The sequence below is a fragment of the Tachyglossus aculeatus genome, chromosome 16 (assembly GCF_015852505.1).
Source record: "Tachyglossus aculeatus isolate mTacAcu1 chromosome 16, mTacAcu1.pri, whole genome shotgun sequence".
Lineage (NCBI taxonomy): Eukaryota > Metazoa > Chordata > Mammalia > Monotremata > Tachyglossidae > Tachyglossus > Tachyglossus aculeatus.
The window spans coordinates 43178246-43197845 of NC_052081.1; the positions used below are offsets into that span (position 1 = coordinate 43178246).

The 19600-nt window shown below is 48.5% G+C and overlaps 1 protein-coding gene across 1 annotated transcript in view; it reads left to right on the forward strand.

The window, feature by feature from the left end:
* Positions 1-19600, forward strand: part of CSMD2 (CUB and Sushi multiple domains 2) — a 313956-nt gene that overhangs the window by 164003 nt on the left and 130353 nt on the right. The window contains exon 17 of the mRNA XM_038758637.1: positions 11531-11713. Within this exon, the coding sequence (XP_038614565.1) occupies positions 11531-11713 (183 nt within the window). The remainder of the gene's footprint in view (positions 1-11530; positions 11714-19600) is intronic.

Below are 19600 nucleotides of genomic sequence, written 5' to 3' on the forward strand. Positions count from 1 at the left end.
CTCGCCCATGTCTTGCCTCTAGCCTGGAGCACCCTCCCTATTCATATCTGACAGACAATTACTCTATCTTCAAAGCCTTATTGAAGGCACATCTCCTCCGAGAGGCCTCTCCCCTGACTAAGCCCTTCTTTCCTCTTTCTCCCTTTATTCATCTCCCCCTCCCAGCCCCCCGGGCACTTAAGTACCTATCTGTAATTTCGTTTATTTATATCAATGTCTATCTCCCCTTATAGACTGCAAGCTCATCGTGGGCAGGGAATGTTGTACTCTCCCAAGCACTTAGAACAAACAGTGTTCTGCACTCCATAAGTGCTCAATAAATACCATTGACTGACCGACTGAATGATTAACAAACAAGACCCTTGTTATCCTTAACTTGTCTGAGAAAGAGAGCTGGGCTTGTGGTCACTTCCAAGTAATTGGCCCTAAAACCAAGACAGTGATGGGGTGGGGAAGACCGTGAAAAATATGCAACCCCACGTGGCCCCACCCCAACCCCCCAAGCAAGCAACTTACCCTGCAGTCAGCCAGCAGTGGAGAATGCATTCCCTTTCACCAAATGTTCCCTGCTGAAGCACAGAACAAGAAACATTTAAGAAACAGGCAATTAGCACTTGCCAAATACATTATAAAATTAGGCACAACTTACTAACAAGTTTTAGCATCACTTTTATCACCACCTTCCCTGTTAATTGTGAGAGAGAGAAATCATCACTAATGGAACTGTGTGAAACCTTAGACTGAGAGACTGTGCCTGGGCGGAGAAATGAGCACTGCTCACGCGATGAGCTGAACTAACTAACCATAGATCCTCTCCCACATCCTGCCACAATGCTCCTCTGAGCACCGCGTTGGCATGCTGTATGTGAAACCACCCGGGGAGCCGACGAACCCTGAAAAGGAAAGTTTCTCCCCAAAGATGGAGGCTTGGGTTTTGTGCCCAGGGGATAGATGAGTGAATCAATTGGACAGTGGTATTTATTGAGCATTTACTGTGAGCAGAGCACTGTACTAAGTGCTTAGGGGAGAGTACAATATAAGAGTTGGAAGGCTTGTTCCCTGCCCACAAGGAAATGCAGCATGGAGTAGTGGAGAGAACACTGGCCTGGAAGTTTGAAAGACCTGGTTGCTAATCTCAGCTCAGCCATTTGTCTGCTGTGTGACCTCAGGCAAGTTGTTTAACTTCTCTGTGCCCCAGTTACCTCTTCTGTAAAATGGATATTAATACTGTGAGCCCCAAGAGAGACGTGGACTGTGTCCAACCTGATTAGCTTGTATCTACCCCAGTGCTCAATACAGTGCCTGGCACATAATAAGCTCTTAATACCATTTAAAGAAAGGAGTTTACAGTCCAGAGAACTGTATGATGAAGCCGGATGGTTTCTCCTTCCTCCTCCTCCTCCATCATCATTACCCATCATGATCCATCAGCCCTACTGTGTGCAGAACACTGGGTGCTAAGCACCCAGGCAAGTACAACAGAAGCAAAAGAGAGGCCCCTACCCTTGGAGCCCTACAATGTGATGAGAGGATAAGGCAGACAAAGATGATTTACAAATAGCAGGTGCAGAAAGGGAAAGGAGGGTAGAACTGATGACCTGATGATAGCCTACAGGGTAGAAGAAGTAACTGAGGATTGGGCAATAGATATGCAAATATTGTGAGGCACTGCAGCCTGAAGGAAAGCACAGACTGGGTTTTAATCCAGCTGTGCCACATGACCTTGGATAAGTCACGTAAGTTCTCAGCGTGCTCATCTGTAAAATGGAGACTCAATACTCGTTCTCTCTTCTACTTTGATTGTGAGCCCCATTTGGGACAGGAACTCTGTCTAACCTGATTATCTCATATCTCATATCTATCCCAGCACATACTATGTGATTCATCCAGTAGCTGTTGTGAGACTCATTCTTTCTACAAGCAACCTCCCCTCTGGCCAAAACAGCAGTCTCCCTCCCATTCCTTATCTCCCATCCTTCATCCCCCACAGCTTCCCTACCTCCCCTCAGGGCCACGCTTGGCTCTAGGGCTGAAGAGAAGTTGTAAATAAGCCAGGGCTGAAGCTCTCATTGATCTGGGACCATTTCTGTAAATCACTTCAAACTACCATCCTTCAGAAGTGCTGAGGCTGAAAGAACAGACAGCTCCCTGTCTCCCCAGCTCCCTCTCCTCTCCTTCAGTTCCAGAGCCCAACCTTCCCCAGAATAAATCCATCAATCAGTGGTATTTATAGAGTGCTTACCATGTGCAGAGCACTGTACTGAGCACCTGGGAGATGACAATACAATCAAGTCTGTAGATGCGCTCCCTGCCCACAAGCACCATGGCCTACTGGATAGAGCAATGGGCCTGGGAGTCTGAAGGACGTGGATTCTAATCCATCTATCTGCTGTGTGCTCTTGGGCAAGTCACTTCATGTCTCTGGGCCTTAGTTCCCTCATCTTTAAATTGGGGATTAAGACTATGAACCCTATATGGGACAGGGACTGTGTGCAGCCGATTAGCTTGTATCTTCCCCAGCTCTGAGAACAGTGCTTGGTACATAGTAAGCGCTTAAGAACTATCACAAGGATTATTATTAAGGAATAGGGCGGTTGGTAGCGGGATCAGCAAGGGGTGTTTGTTCTGAGTAGTTGCCATCTGGTCCCTAGGGAGAAGAAGTTGGGGGGTAGGGAGGAGTTGGACTACATTTTTGGACCTGTGCCGTGGGGGACGAGAAGGAAAAGAGGGCCCTCCCCAGAGGTGGGGAGGGGAGCGAACGCTTCCTGGCTTTTTTTCCCCATTCTCCATTTGGAAAGAGGAGAACGCCAGCTGCATCAGATGAATTTCAAGACATGCCCTTCCCCTGCTAGGAAGACATCTTTCCCAAAAGGCCCACCTAATAATGATAACAAAGGTGATGGTATTTATTAAGCACTTTTTCTGACTTATTGAGTGCCTTGCTGAAGTACTCCATCAGCTCTCCCCTCTACTTTTTCTGGCTCCTCTCCCACTACATCCCACCCTACCTCTCTCATGCCAACCTGCTTCTTGTGCCTCGCTCTCATCGTTCTCACCACCGACCTCATGTTCACACCCTCCCTCCTTCCTGGCAGATCACTTCACTTCTGACAGATCACTGCTCTCCCCATCCTCAAAGACCTTCTGAAATCATCACTCCTCCTAGGAAGTCTTCCCTGATTAATCTCTCAACTCCCCACCCTATTTCCTCCTCAACAACCTCATAAACCCTTCACATCAACTAAGTGCTTGAGTTCTCACCCCTGCCCAGTCCCCGATTGCAGTTATGTACATAATGATGGCATTTATTAAGTGCTTACTATGTGCAAAGCGCTGGGGAATTTACAAGGTGATCAGGTTGTCCCACGTGGGGCTCACAGTCTTAATCCGCATTTTACAGATTAGGGAACTGAGGCACAGAGAAGGTGTGACTTGCCCAAAGTCACACAGCTGACAAGTGACGGAGCCGGAATTTGAACCGATGACCTCTGACTCCAAAGCCCGGGCTCTTTCCACTGAGCCACGACATATTTTTATACCCCAGTGCTTCCCCTACCTACAATTTATTTCAGTGTATTTGTCACCCCGTAGGCAGGAAATGCATGTCTGTTAATATTCTACTGTACTCTTCCAAGCGTTGAACGCAATGTCGTGCCCAAAGTAAGCACTTAATTAATACTGTGAACTGATGGGTTGATTAGTCCCGCTCAGGCACCAGGGTGGCATGTTCATGTCCACCAACCCATGCCCAAGCACTCTTGGACCGACTGTCAGTGGCCTGCTTGAAAATGGCTCCCGCCATTAATCAATCAATCAATCGTATTTATTGAGCACTTACTGTGTGCAGAGCACTGTACTAAGCGCTTGAGAAGTACAAGTTGGCAACATATAGAGACTGTCCCTACCCAACAGTGGGCTCACAGTCTAGAAATTAGGCATTAGGCAATGGTCAGCACATACCTTGATTGAACCCCAGTCGTTTCTGGTAGTGCTTCGCGGCTGCAACTTTACGTGCCAGCTGACCTTCCTAATGGCCATTTGTGGGCTGTTCAAGGAGCATTTGTGGGTAATGGGTTTCCTTCTGCCTCTTCCCCCCGTCCTTCCGGCACCACCATTTGCCCCCTGCTGACCTCCGGATGCAACTCTGCAGCTCAGTGGGCCACAGAAATGCATCCCAGAGAGCCAGGGCAGGCTGGATGCTGGAAGAAATTTCTTAGGAAATTTCTTTTCCCAGCAGCTACTTCTGGGAACAGTGGAACAACCGGGAGCAGCATCTTTACCAAGGAAGGGGAGGGAATCTTTCATGAGCAGTAGTATGGTGTAGTGGAGAGACTATGGGGCTGGGAGTCAGAAGGTCATGGATTCTATCTAATCCCGTCCCCCCACTTGTCTGCTGTGTGACCTTAGGCAAGTCACTTCACTTCTCTGTGTCTCAGTTACCTCATCTGTAAAATGGGGATTGAGACTGTGAGCCCCAGTGTCCAACCTGATTTGCTTGTATCCACCCCAGCACTTAGTTCAGTTCCTGACGCATAGTAAGAGCTTAACAAATACCACGGTTATTTTGATTATTTCAATCCATCAGTGATATCTATGGAGCACTTAGTTTGGACAGGGACTGTGTCTGATTTGATCAGCTTGAATCTACCCCAGCGCTTAGGACATAGTAAGTGCCTAACAAATACCACAGTTATCATTACCATTATTATTATTATTGCCCATCATATTTGGAGTGGGGTAGTTCTGGACAGGAGGTGGGCATGAGCAAGGGGTCCTCCAGGGGTGAGGCAAGAGCAAGGGACAGTGTGAGAGACTCCACCCTGTAGCTTGATTAAGCTCTTACAAGGTGGGAAGCTATGGAAAGGGCACGGTGGAAAGAGCATGGGCTTCCGAGCCAGAGGTCATGGGTTCTAATCCCACCTCCACCACTTGTCAGCTGTGTGACTTTGGGCAAGTCACTTAACTTCTCTGGGCTTCAGTTACCTCATCTGTAAAATGGGGATTAAGACTGTGAGCCCCTCATGGGACAACCTGATCACCTTGTATCCCCTCCAGGGCTTAGAACAGTGCTTTGCACATAGTAAGCACTTAACAAACACCATCATTATTATTAGTATTATTAAGCAGCATGGCCTAGTGGAAAGAATACAGGCCTGAGCCTCAGGACCTGGTTCTAATCCTGGCTCTGCCACTTGCCAGCTGTGGCAAGTCTCATCTTCAAAGACCTGTTCTCCCTCCTCCTTAGACTGTGAGCCCCAGCACTTATCACAGTGTTTGGCACACAGTAAGTGCATAACAAATACCACTGTTATTATTCTTCTTAGTAGAGCACTTTGCTCTGCCTCAGGGCAGATGTAAGATCATCAGCTCAGACTCCATTCTGGCCCCTTAAAAGGCTCATAATCTAAAGGACAGGGCGAGGTTTGGATCATATCCCCATTGCCCAGATGAGGAACCTGAGGCCCAGGGAGCTGAAGTGATTTGCCCAAGGTCACACAGTAGGTAAATGGCTGAACTGGGTCTAGAACCCAGGTCTCCAAGGCAGACTACTAAAAATATTTCTAGTATTAAGCACTTCTATATGCTAAGTGCTGAGCTGGTACAAGTTAATTTGCTTAGACGCATTCCTGTCTCTCATGGAGCTTCGTAGACTCAGCTCACTCATTTTTTTTCTTGCTGAATTGCCAGGGATTTGCTCTTCTGGAGGTGGCTATTTTGGTCTAGTGAACAAATGTGTCTTTGTCTACACTCTGACCACAGGTATCCAAATTAATAAAAGAAATGCTGCCTTTTTCCCCGGTGCGTTTGAGAAGAATGTTGTGAGCTGAAGAAATAGTAAACCATTTGCTAATGAGATATAGGACCCCGAATGCTCATCATTTATAAATGAGGAGCATATCTTGACTAACATCAGTGCATATTTAGGAATAAGCGATGCCCTTGTTTTCTCCCCTATGCCTTTTCCCATGCTTGGCTTCTAATAGTCCAGTGGATCCCTAGGCCAGCCAGTGGGATTGTCAGATCACATAAGAAAGGCTGGACTCACATAGATAGGGACATCTCCACCTGGATGTCCACCCGCCACCTAAAACTCAACATGTCCAAAACTGAGCTCCTTATCTTCCCTCCCAAACCCTGTCCTTTCCCTGACTTTCCTGTCACTGTGGATGGCACTACCATCCTTCCCGTCTCACAAGCCCGCAACCTTGGTGTCATCCTTGACTCTGCTCTCTCATTCACCCCAAACATCCAGTCTGTCACCGAAACCTGCCGGTTTCAGCTTTACAACATCTCCAAGATCCACCCTTTCTGCTCCATCCAAACTGCTACCTTGTTGGTACAATCTCTCATCCTATCCTGATTAGATTACTGCACCAGCCTCCTTTCTGATCTCTCATCCTCCTGTCTCTTCCCCCTTCAGTCTGTAGTTCAGTCTGTTGCCCGGATTATCTTTCTACAGAAACATTCTGGACATGTCACTCCCCTCCTCAAAAATCTCCAGTGGTTGCCTATCCACCCTCGCATGAAGCAAAAACTCCTCACTATTGGCTTCAAAGCTCTACATCACCTTGCCCCCTCCTACCTCACCTCCCTTCTCTCCTTCTCCAGCCCAGCCCGCACCCTCTGCTCTTCTGCGGCTAACCTCCTCACTGTGCCTTGTTCTTGCCTGTCCCACCATCGACCCCTGGCAGACATCCTACCTCTGGGCTGGAATGCCTTCCCTCTTCACATCTGCCAAACTAGCTCTCTTCCCCTCTTCAAAGCCCTACTGAGAGCTCACCTCCTCCAGGAAGCCTTCCCAGACTTTTCCTTTGCTCCTCCTCCCCTCCCCATCACCCCTACTCCCTCCCTCTGCTCTACCCTCTTCCCTGCCCCAAGCACTTGTGTATATTTGTACATATTTATTACTCTATTTTATTAATGATGTGTATATATCTATAATTCTACTTATTTTGATGCTGCTGACACCTATGTGTTTTGTTGTCTGTCTCCCCCTTCTAGACTGTAAGCCTGTTGTTGGGTAGGGATTGTCTCTATCTGTTGCCAAATTGTACTTTCCAAGCGTTTAGTACAGTGCTGTGCACACAGTAAGTGCTCAATAAATACGATTGAATGAATGAATAATAACTGAGATATTTGTTAAGCACTTACTATGAGCTAAGTACTGTAATAAGCACTGGAGTAGACACAATAATAATAATTATTATTTTTTTGTTAAGTTCTTACTATGTATCAGGCACTCTACTAAGCGCTGGGGTGGATATAAGCAAATTGGTTTGGACACAGTCCCAGTCCCACAGGGGGCTTACAGTTTTAATCCCCATTTTACAGATGAGGCACAGAGAAATGAAGTAACTTGCCCAAGGTCACATGACAGACAAGTGATTGAGCTGGGATTAGAACCTAGGACACCTGACTCCTAGACCCAGCCCCTTTCTCTTAGACCATGCTGCTTCTGACCCCTCTGCCTATTTAAGATTTCCCCTGTCAGTCATTGTAATCTCAACCACATCAAAGGTATTTCTCAAAGGAGGAGAGGGGCCCCAGTCCTTTGGAATGAATGATTGAGGTGGAGCCCAGGTGATAATAATAATAGTACTTACAATTTGTTAAGAGCTTACTGTGTGCCAAGCACTGTATTAAGCACTAGAGTAATCAGATAAGTGGGTCCCACATGGGACTCACAGTCTAAGTAGGAGGGAGAGCAGGTATTGAATCTTCATATTACAGATGAGAGAACTGAGACACAGAGAAGTTAAGTGACTTGTCCAAGGTCACATGGCAGATAAGATGCAGAGCTGGGATTAGGACCCAGGTGCTCTGACTCCCCAGACCGTGCTCTTTCCACTAAGCCATACTGCTTCTCACTAGACTGTAAGCTCCCCCATAGACTGTAAACTCATTGAGAGCAGGGAATGTGTCTGCTAGGACTGTTTTACTGTATTCTCTGGAGCGTATAGTACAGTGCTCTGCCTGCAGTAAGTGCTCAGTAAGTACAATTGATGATAGATTGATAATCATGGAATGCCGAAGCTGTTTTTAAAGGGCGCTGGACTCATTTCAGATAGTGACACAGGGAGAAAGAAAGAGATAAAGACAGACAGAGAGAGTGCTCTCTTGAAGTAGAATTTTATGAGCCCAGGTAACAGAAAATGGTGACCACAAATTCCCCTGGACTCAAAATACAATATGCCTGTTTCCGATCCTTTGCCTCAACATAACACCAGCCCACCCATCTCCTCAGGAACAGGTCAGGGGAATTTGTTGGTCAGAGACTCCGCAGTAGTCCAAAACTGTGTTGCAGACATGGACCACCGTTCAAATCAATCAGTGGTATTTATCGAGCACTTTCTGTGTACAAAGCACTGTGATAAGTAATTTGGATGGGTGTCCAGTATAACAGGGTTGATAGACATATTCCCTGCCAACAAGAAGTTTACAGTCTAGAAGATAGGAGGGAAAACAGAGAAGAGCTGGATAAAAATGCAGAGAGGAAAGACGGAAACAAACACTTTCCCCACAGTACAAAGAGAATGAGTCTTGGTCCTGAACAGTACTTGTGGGAGATCGTGTGGAGGGCTGTTTTCCAAAGGAAAGAGCAGCTGGCAGGTGGGGAGGTTTCCAAGGATCGGAATGCTACCTCAGAAGAGGGATTGGAGAGACTGCAGAGTTGTGAGCCACTCAGGATGGAACCTGAGCTGGTCTCCCGGGAACTTGTGAGGTGTTGTGGAAGGTGGAGAAGGGTGATAGTTTGGGGAGAGGCCTCAGAAGTTGGATCAGATTGGATTGGCTTGACCCTAGCACTTAGCACCATGCTTATCAATTACAATATAATTGTATAATTATGTATAATTGTAATTATTGAATATAATTTTTAATGATCATTGTGGAATTTAAGTGCTTTCTATGTGCCAAGCACTGTGCTAACCACTGGGCCCCAGTGGAAGGCAGTGGACATCACTGGTGGTTCAGGTAGAGTCCACAGGGGAGAGGGAAGCCAGGAGAGCAATCTCCTGAGTTAGAAATAATACACAAAGGGAGGTCAGCATTTAGAGAGCCCCTGCCAGTTCCCAGTAGCGGATTGCATTCTGCCTGTGCCCTGCTGGTGGCTGTTCTGGGCAGCCCCCTATGGGCAGGGCCGGGAGGACCCAGAAATGGCTACACCCACCCTGAGAGGGGAAGCCCCAGATGTTTTCCCGGCCATTCAAGGTGTTGGGCCTGGAGGTCCCAGAAAGGTCAGGAAGAGGTGATTCATGCATCTCTCAGAGGGTCACTTTGCCCCTGTAGTATCACACCTGAAGCAGCAGTAATCCTGGACCGCTTGAGCCTTCACTGGCCCTACCCAGAGTTACGGTTCTGAGCTCAGCATCTGGATGTCCCCAGAGCAGCCTTAGGGACCGCAGATCCCCAACTTTTCCAATAGCCACTTCTGTTTCCTCAAAAAAATACACCTTTGGTTCCCACAGAGACAAAACGGGGATTGCAAAAACCCTTGTCGCAAGGCCCAGTCTGAGGATGCATGGGTTCAAATCAGTCACTAGTTGGAATTTACTGAGTGCTTTCTATGGGCAGAGAACTGTACTAAGTGCTTGGGAGAGTATACCTTAGAGTTGTGAGGGGTTTTTTAAGGGTATGTGTTAATGATTGCTATGTGTCAAGCACTGTACTAAGTGTTAGGGTAAATACAGGTTAATCAGGTTTGACATAGACCCTGTTCCCCATGGGGCTTATGGTCTAAGTAGAAGGAAGAACAGGTATTGAATCCCCATTTTACAGATGAGGAAATTGAGACACAGAGAAGTGAAATGACTTGCCAAAGGTCACAGAAAGTTGGTTAGAAATGATCCCTGTCCTCAAGGAGCTTGCCGTGCCTCACTTAGGGAGGTTTCCTGTCAAGCTGCTGGCTTGGGGAAGCTTGTGGAAGCCCATTTCCCCACATCCTCCCCATCATCCTTATACCCGCCCCCATCCCTTGAACCACGTTTCCCAGTTGGGCTTGGACTTCCATCGTAACCAAGCAATCAGTGGTATTTACTGAGAACACTTACTGTGTGTGTGTAGAGCACTGTACCAAGATTGGTGTGTACAGTGCGACAGAGTTGGTCGGCCTGTTCTGTGCCCAGGAGGAGCTTACAGTCTAGAGAGGGAGACGGAGGTTAAAATAAATGATGCACATGTACCTAAGGGCTGTGGGGCTGAGGGTGGGGTGAATATCAAGTGCCAAAAGGGTACCGATCCAGCTGAATAGGATGTAGTGCAATCTGTGGGAACTCAGTGACCATTTCTGTCACTTCTACTGGAAGACAGTGTGGCCTCATGGAAAGAGCATAGGACTGGGAGTCTGATGGCCTGAGTTCTAATCCCAGTTCAGACATTGGCCTGCGCCATTTCTTTATAAAATGGAAATAAGATTGTGAACCCAGGGAGGGCTCTGCCTGATCTGACTATCTTGTATTTAGCCCAGCACTTACTAGGAAGCAGTCATATTTATTGAGTGCTTACTGTGTGCAGGGCACTGTAAACTAAGCACTTGGGAGAGTACAATACAACAGAGTTGGTAGACATGTTCCTTGCCCTTAACAAAGTAAGCACTTAATAATTGCCATAATTATTACTATTGCTGCCCTTACTCGATAGTGATATGGTGTTAGAAGTCTTTTAGAATGAACTCAATCATCAACGTCTTGGTTTAAAGTCCAGGATGTCCAAGGAAAAGAAGTGTGGCCTAGTGGAAAGCATCTGAGCCTGGGAGTCGGAGCACCTGGCTTCTGAGCCCAGCTCCAGTGCTTGCTTGCTGTGTGACCTAGGGCAAGTCACTTCATTTTCTAGGCTTCAGTTTCCTCATCTTCGAATGGGGAGTAAATCCCTGTTCTTCCTCTTTAGACCATGAGCCCCATGTGGGACTGAGGTTGTGTCTGATCTGATTATCTTGCATCTTCCTTAGTACAGTGCTTGACACTGAAGTAAGTGCTGTACAAATACCACAGTCATTTTTATTAGGTTGTCTGGTCATCAGATGGCCAAAGGAAATTGTGAAATCTCTTTGAGGAAAGACTAAATCCTGGCATATTTGGTTGCTGCCCCAGATGGAGGCGCAGGGGGTTGGATGAGTTCCCCTATGAAGAGGCAGGGGAATTCTGTCTGACTGCAGAAAGTTCCGAGGTCTTTACTGGGCCATGTGAAGTGCCCTAGGTGACATCTCCAATCCTTCCTGGGTACCACAGGAAGCATGCCATGTTAACTGTGGGAAGTGACCAGGAATAAGCAGCACGTTTAGAGCCCAAGATACCCACAGTACCCATGGAGCACATGAAACACATGGGACAACTGCCAGAGGACCATCAAGGAGCAATCAATCAATGGAATTTATCAAGTGCTTAGTGTGTGCAGAGCACTGAACTCAATGTTTGGGAGAGTACAACATAACAGAGTTGGTTGCCTTATTTCCTTGCCCACAAGGAGTTTGCAGTCTAAAGGAGCAAAAGTGCCTCTCTCCCCTCTCTCTAATTTGTTTTTCCTTCTCTTTCAGAAATTGATCAAGGGAGCTGCGGAGACCCAGGAGTCCCTGCATTCGGACGGAGGGAAGGGTCCCGGTTCCATCACGGGGACACGCTGAAGTTTGAATGCCAGCCCGCCTTCGAGCTGGTGGGCCAGAAAGCTATTACCTGCCAAAAGAATAATCAGTGGTCTGCTAAGAAGCCAGGCTGCGTGTGTAAGTCAGCAAGGAAACCGTTCACCAATGTGTGGGTCATGACATGCCAGGAAAATGTCTCCGGCTGGGCCTTCTTGGGCCAGACTGGCAAAACAAAAACTAAAACAGCCCCCAATTCAGAGTGAGGGGCTGAGCTACAGTTCAGTGGAATTTCTTTTCAATTCCAAGACTACCTGGCCTGAGCCCGCTCTCTCCCTCAAGAGCCATGACTCTTTCTCCTCCTCCTCCTCCTACTCCTTCTCTTGTTACTTTTCCTCTTCCTCCTCCTCCTCCTCCCTTGGGGTTTATATTGTACTGGGGATGGGGGAGGCTGAAGGTTGAGAGTAATTTCAGGAGAGTTCTTTTGGCTCTCTATATTTACATTATGGCTATGGTATTTCATTTGTGGCTGTTTATTCCAGTTGTGGCTAGGCATCTTTACACTGGGACTGGACAAAATGCACACTGTGATTAAGCTAATTTACTCTGTGGCTAAGCATGTTTAAATTGTGGCTAGTTGTAGTTTAATTTACCTATTCCCTCATGGATGGGACCCATCTTACCCATCCCTCAGGACTCGAAGAGGACCATTCCTTTTCAAAAGCGATTGTCTTCATGGTTTTTTGCTATGTCTTCGTTTTTTTGTTTTTGCTTACCACCCTCTCACCTCTTGCGTCTTCTTGTGATGGGGAGGGGAAGCAGCTAAGATAAGCGGGAACAGGTCACCCATCTTCACACACCTTATAAAGCTCAGAATCTCCCTAGAGGTGGGTTTGGAAGAGATTCTCTGGTCAGTGGGTAGAGAAACAGATTTGAGTAAGCAGCCTGAACCCATGTTGACAGTTTGGATCTCTGCCCCCTGCTTCCTTCAGGGGCAAAGAGGCTATGTGGCTTGGTAGGCAGCACTACAGGGCCCTGGGTAGAAGAATCTGTCTCCAAGCAAGTGTCACCAACTGAGAGGATTGTCCCCATCACCCAGGATTGTGGTCCCCCCCAAATAGGTGATGGAGAATTTCTAGCCTGAGCCCTGTCCACTTTGTTCCAACCCTCTCTCAAACCTTCCTGCCGTGGCTGGTGTCCAGGTAGAGGGGAGATGGGACTTTCCACCAGGGTGCATGAATGGTTGGGGATCCTGGGTTCAGGCAGTGTTGTCCACTTCCTCTGGCTCTGGAGGGCAGCCTAATGAGCCCAGCGAGGAAGTGGCAGCCTCAAGGTGGGGAGTTGGCGTCCCCCACCACGGAAATTTCCAGAGCTCTGCCGGGTAGGGGAGGGCGGGGAGGGGTAGTCGTGGGTGTCTGTGAGGGCCAGGGAGAAAGATGGATGGCTGCCTAGTCTGAACTCGCCAATGGTGCTGCCCACTTTAGTTTTGGCACCATGACAAATGAGTCCACAGATTCAAGACAGCAGATAATCAGCTGCCATCTCCCTGCCTGTTGATGTATGGGGTTCCGAGGCCGGAGCCTGCCAGGACCGCTGGGGGAGACATGAACAAACTGCAAAGCTCCTTGGTCACCCCCTCATGGGGGCTTCGCTTCTTCTTCCCCTGGGGCAGTCGGGGTTGGCAATTACGGGTGGTGGACACTTCAGCTTCCTTGTGGCACTCTCTCTCCTCAGCTCAGCCTTTGCATAGGATCCTGGGATATGGGGCTCACAGTCTTTGCCTCATCCCTCTTCCTTCTGACACCCTCTTTTTGTGCTCTACACGTTGGGGGACTTGACTTGCTCTGTGTTGTGGACCGGTGGAGTGGAGATTGGAATGTCTAGTGGGGCGGAGGCAAAGGGATCACTGAAGATTAGTTCCAAAGCTCGGCACCCGCCCTGGGTCTGAACCAAAGTCGGAGGCCCTGATCCACACGCTGATGGATCAAGTTCCCCAGACCTGAGACCAGATGCGGGGTTATCTCCGCCCTGATCCCTCTCCCACTGAGAGGCTAGAATCCTCCCTCAGCATAACCTGGTTGTGGAGGGCAGGGCCCGGACTGCAGGGTACTGAGGCAAAGTGGCAATCCCGGTATTGAGTAGGTTGTGGTAGTAGGAGAAGGCTTACTGGCTCCCTGTCACCCCATCCACAGAAGGCCGTTCTCCTCCTTGTAGGCCATGAGCCAGAGGGGACACGCAGTGAGCCAATCCAGCCCTGCAGATGTCACCACCAACCCCTTTCTCCCACTGCGGGGCCTATGTCCAACTGACACATCCTCCCCCGAAGTAGGCGACAGCTCAGACCAGTACCGTGGGGGGAATGTGGGGCAAGCTGTGTGGGCAGAAGCCTGAGTGTCCCAAGGGATGACGGGGACAGGATGCAGGGGCATCAGTTAGAGAAGCTACCTTTCTCTGGAGAAGCAGCTTGGCATAGTGGATAGAGCACAGGCCTGAGAGTGAGAAGGTCATGGGTTCATATCCCGGCTCCACCAACTGTCAGCTGTGTGACTTTGGGCAAGTCACTTCACTTCTCTGGGCCTCAGTTCCCTCATCTGTAAAATGGGGATTAAAACTGTGAGCCCCCCCGGGGACAACCTGATCACCTTGTCACCTCCCCAGCGCTTAGAACAGTGCTTTGCACATAGTAAGCGCTTAATAAATACCATTATTATTATTTCTCTGGCTGAGGCTCTGGGGTGGAGCAGGAGCTGGGGAATGAGGCATTGGTTCCTTGAGTCCGAACAGCTGGTGGAAATGCCCCATTTCCTCCCCCAGGCGGGCATGAGCCAGGCAGACAGGGGATGGCAGAGGGCAATATGGAATCGGGACCACCTTGCTGGGCTCCATCAGCGCTGTTGTTCCGTTTCCACCCTCCTACCTCTCCTACTGAGCCTGATCTGATCAAAACTGGGCCTCTGAGCTGTCCCCTTTCCATGTCATGCAACAATGGGCCCAACACCAAGGTATCGGCCTGGGGACTTGCTCACATTCACTCCTGTTTGTCCCTCCCTTCATCCTCACACACACACACACACACACACACACACACACACACTCTATCTCTCTCTCTCTCTCTCTCTCTCTCTCTCTCTCTCTCTCTCTCTCTCTCTCTCCCTCTCCTCTCTCTTTCCCTCCCCCCCCCCCCCCCCCACTCCACCACAATACCACAATGCTTCACAAGTCAGCCTGGCTAAACCCTCCTGGATTTCTGTCGGGTGTTGGGTTTCCTTAGAAACTTCCTACAAATAGACCCATGTTTCTGTCCTGCCTAAGCTGCCCAGACCAGCTAACTGGTCTCCTCAAGTCGTTGCTTGTTATGGACAGGGAATGTGTCTGCTTGTTTTTATTTTATACTCTTTGAAGGACTTAGTACAGTGCTTTTGCACACAGTAAGCGATCAATAAATATGATTGAATGAATGAAATGAATGAACTTTAAATGCTTGGACTTCTCTGTCCAAGCTGGGGAATGCTCTGTAAGGCCATTGTCTTCCATTTAATTCCCTTGGAATTCTGGGATTTGTAGTAGGAATATTACAAGTTGTTGGGCAGGTTAGGGGAGGTGTACCCTCAAACTCTCTTCCCTTGCCTACCTCCCCAACTTCACGGCCCCCCAACTAACATACAGTTGCCAAGGTCAAAGTTTGCAAGCTTGGGGTAGGGTCTTTACTTGGTGTCTCAGTGCCCAGCATTTAACAGACTTCAGCCTCTCTACTTGCTATTTGATTTCAGTTAGATGTTTTTTAGCATAAACTAAAACCCCACACTGTTCCTTCAACTCTTGTAAGCTGCTTGGGGGGAGGGCTTGTCTCTGCCAACTCTATCGTCCTCTCCCAGGCACTTAGTATAGGGCCCTGCCCATAGGCAGGCCCAATAAACATCAATGATTGAACTTTGAAATCCTCTTTCAGGACCTTTTGTTTCAGCACTAGTAAGGGTAGTAGCTACTTGTGGGCAGGGAATCCGCCTACCAACTCTACTCTATTGTACTCTCCAAAGTGCTTGGTGTAGTGCTATGCACACAGGAAGCACTCAATAAATACCATTCTTAGGCTCCTCTGGGAGTAATAAACTGTTCTAAGTGCATAAAGGAGCAAACGGAGAGCCTGAGAGGCAGATGTGAGAGGTCCCTTCCTCAGACCCCATCCCTCCCACTGCCCCCACTGGAACCAAGGGCCATCTGGCCCAGGCCTGGGACCTGAACGTTCAGTGGTCCTTGAGGTTGAAACCAGGGCATGGAATACCAGTGCCACCTGGTCCCTGGCCAGGAAGCGAGGGCAAACCCTGACCCGGAAATGCTTCCTGCCAACCCATGTGCATGCTAGCCTCGGTGACCTGGACCCATCAAATCAGAAAATGAGTAATGTGACAGCATTATCTAATTGGAAAATTAGGGAAGGGGAGGGAGGAAGCAGATTGAGTGCGGCTTTTGGTGATTTCCTCTCCCTGCCCTTCCCCCACCTTCCACCTATTCCTCAGTCGTGGGGAGGGGAAGGGGGTATACATACATATTCAGCAACATAAAATAAATTTGGGCAGCTGGGGGCTGGGTGCCATGGTCTGGGCTTCCAGGGTCTGGGAGGACATGGGCTGGGTTGCCGGGGGGCATGAGCCAGGCTGCCATGAGCTAGGGGGTTGTGGGCTGGGCTGCCGTGATCTGGGCTTCCAGGGGCTGGGGTAATGTGGGCTGGGCTGCTGGGGCCTGGGGGGACATGGGCTGGCCTGCTGTAGGCTGAGGGTCGGGAGGGAGAGCTGGACTGCCAAGAACTAGGGGGTCCAGAACTGGACTACCATGGGCAGGGGTTCTGAGCCGCCTTGACTTTTTCAGGTGTAGCAGGGAGGCACGAGATGGGGGTCCGAGTTTGGGTGGGGGTCCGGGCTGCCGACAGGGAAACTTGCATGTTACGTGTTCGGCTTTCGGCGGGGAGGCTTCTCTCCGGCATTGCACGGGAACAAAATTCCCAGGATCACCTGGACAGTGCAGAGATCAGGACTGGACAGGATAAGAGTAGTTTGGACCTGGGAGGAGGTGATCCCTTGTTTATTCCACTTTCTGTCTACCTCCACTAGACTGAACTTTCCTTGAGGGCAGTGATTGTATCTACCCATTCTATTTTACTCTGCCAACTACTCTGTATAGGACTCTGCTCACAATATATACTTGATAAATACTATTGATTGATTTTCCTTTTTCATCCATCCTTTTAACTACAAGGCCAAAGGCCAACTCCTGGTTGTCTGCTTAGCTAAGTCGTTGTACTACTAGTGGTGGTAGTAGCGGTAGTACTAATCATTATTGTTTTTGTAATAGTAGTAATAGTTATATTTATTGAGCACCTCCTGGGTGCAGTGCACTGTACGAAGCACTTGGGAAAGTGCAAAACAATAAAGTGAAATATTCCCTGATCACAAGAAGTTCACACTCTAAAGGAGGAGACAGAGACATGAATGTATGTACAGAGTAATCAAAATAAGTAAATGAATGTAAATCATGTCTCCATCAAGAGGCCCTTCCTGACTAAATCCTCATCTCCTTCCCCTTTTGTGTCACCTATGCGCTCAGATCCGTACTCTGTTGATATTCATCCCACCCTCAACCCCACAGCACTTATATATATCTTCTTATATTCTGCCATTCCACTTATCTGTGATTTATTTTAATATTTGCCTCCATCTGTACACTGTTCCTTGTGGGCAGGGATTATGTCTTCCAACTCTATTTACTCTTCCAACTCTTTTTTCTGACTCTATGTACTTTCCCAAGTGCCAAATACAATACTCTGCAGACAGTAAGTGCTCATTAAGTACCACTGAGTGATTGAATGATTAAAGTATATACTGAAGTGCTGAGGATGGTATGAGAAGGTCTCTGAAGAGGAGAGATGACTGATGGGTTTAGATGGCTTGGGATGCAGGGGATGAATCCGAGAGGCATGTTGGAGGAGGTGGACTTCGAGGAGGGCTTTGAATGTGCGGACCGCTATGGACTGCTGGTTTGGGGTGGGATGAGGAGCACCCCAGCTTTGGGGGGAGGGGAGAGGACAGAGGCTGAAGAATGGAGAGCGTGTCCAGTGGGGAAGGTTGGCTTGGGAGGTCCGAAGAGAGCGTGTTGGGGAGGGACAGGTGAGGAGACCAAAGAGTTGAGGTGGGCTGAGTTAGCACAGAGCCTCAAAGTGCATCTTGAGTAGCTTGGGCCAGGTACTGGACTGGAAAGCACTGGCCAGTTCAGCCTACAGTGGGAGCCAGTCACTTGCTGCTCGCCCAGTCTGTTCGGCCCGGTAATAAGTCAGGGCAGAGAGGTTGCTAGTGAGAGGATCCAGGCATCCGAGCACAGGGGCACGCATGCATTGTCCCCAACTCCAGACTGGGCCTCTGCCCCGTGGCTCTGCGGCACCCCCACACCCAGGCTCCAGCAACCCCCACCCCTGACCCAACCTAAGCGGTGGAATTTCATTTATGTTTGGAAATGGAACAATTTCATAATCTTTCTGCACCTTCTGGGTTCCTTGTACCTGATCTCCAGGGCTCTTTTTTCTTTCTGATGAGGGCTTTGTGCTCTCCCTTGTTCAACTTGAATTGGTCTATTTATTATACCTGCAGAATAATCCCAATTCCCCACTGTAAATGCCATGCTCTCATCCAGGTCCTCCAGTGGGCTCCTCCACCCCCACCCAAGTCTGTACTCACTTTTAGCATCCCCTTGGCATCACAAGCCATAGAACAGAGAAATAGCATGGCTTAGTGGATAGAGCATGGGCCTGAGAGTCAGAAAGACCTGAGTTCTAATCCGGCTCCTCAGCTTGTCTGCTTTGTGACCTTGGGTGAGTCACTTAACTTCTCTGTGCCTCAGTTACTTCATCTGTAAAATGAAGATAATTAGCTTAGTGCAGTGCCTGGTGCAGATAACACGCTTAACAAATACCATTAAAAATAAAACAGAACAAAAAAACCCCCGCCGAACTGCAGCTAGCAGCGTTCTCAGTCCTAACATATGATTTTGCATAAATAGACAAGTGTTCATTCTAGCTCTGGATGCATAGGTAAGAGCACCATGCTAATGACTGGTATTTAGTAATAATCATGGTTTCTGTTAAAGGCTTACCATGTGTGAAACACTGTACTAAGAGCTGGGGTAGATACACATGATAATCAATTCTCATGTGGGGCTCATAGTCTAGATAGGATGGAGAACGGGCCTTGAATCCCCATTTTCCAGATGAAGGAACTGAGGAAAAGAGAAGTAAAGCAATTTGCCTAAGGTCACACAGCAGGCAAGTGGGAGAACCGGTATTAGAACCCAGGTCCTCTGACACCCAGGCCTGTGCTCTTTCCACTAATAATAATAATAATTAATAATAATTATGGTACTTGTTAAATGCTTACTATGTGCCAAGCACTGTTCTAAGTACTGGGGTGGGTACAAGTTAATTAGGTTGGACACAGTCCCTGTCCCACATAAGGCTAGCAGTCTTTATCCCCATTTTGCAGATGAGGTACCTGAAGCCCAGAGAAGTTAAGTGACTTGCCCAAGGTCACACAGAGAAGCAGTGTGGCTCAGTGGAAAAAGCCCGGGCTTTGGAGTCAGAGGTCGTGGGTTCAAATCCCAGCTCTGCCACTTGTCAGCTGTGTGACTTTGGGCAAGTCACTTCACTTCTCTGTGCCTCAGTTACCTCACCTGTAAAAATAGGGATTAAAACTGTGAGCCCCCTGTGGGACAACCTGATCACCTTGTAGCCTCCCCAGTGCTTAGAACAGTGCTTTGCACATAGTAAGCGCTTAACAAATACCATCATTATTATTATTATATGTGGCAGAGCTGGGATTAGAACCCAGGCACTTCTGACTCTTAGGCCTAGACTCTATCCACTAAACCATGGAAGGAGAGGCCTGGCGTCAGACAGAGGCAGCCTGGGAGTGGAGGCCAGGCTTTGGGCTGAGGCAGCATGGAAAGAGAGTCTGAGCCCCTTGGGCAGTGGCAGCATAGGAGGAG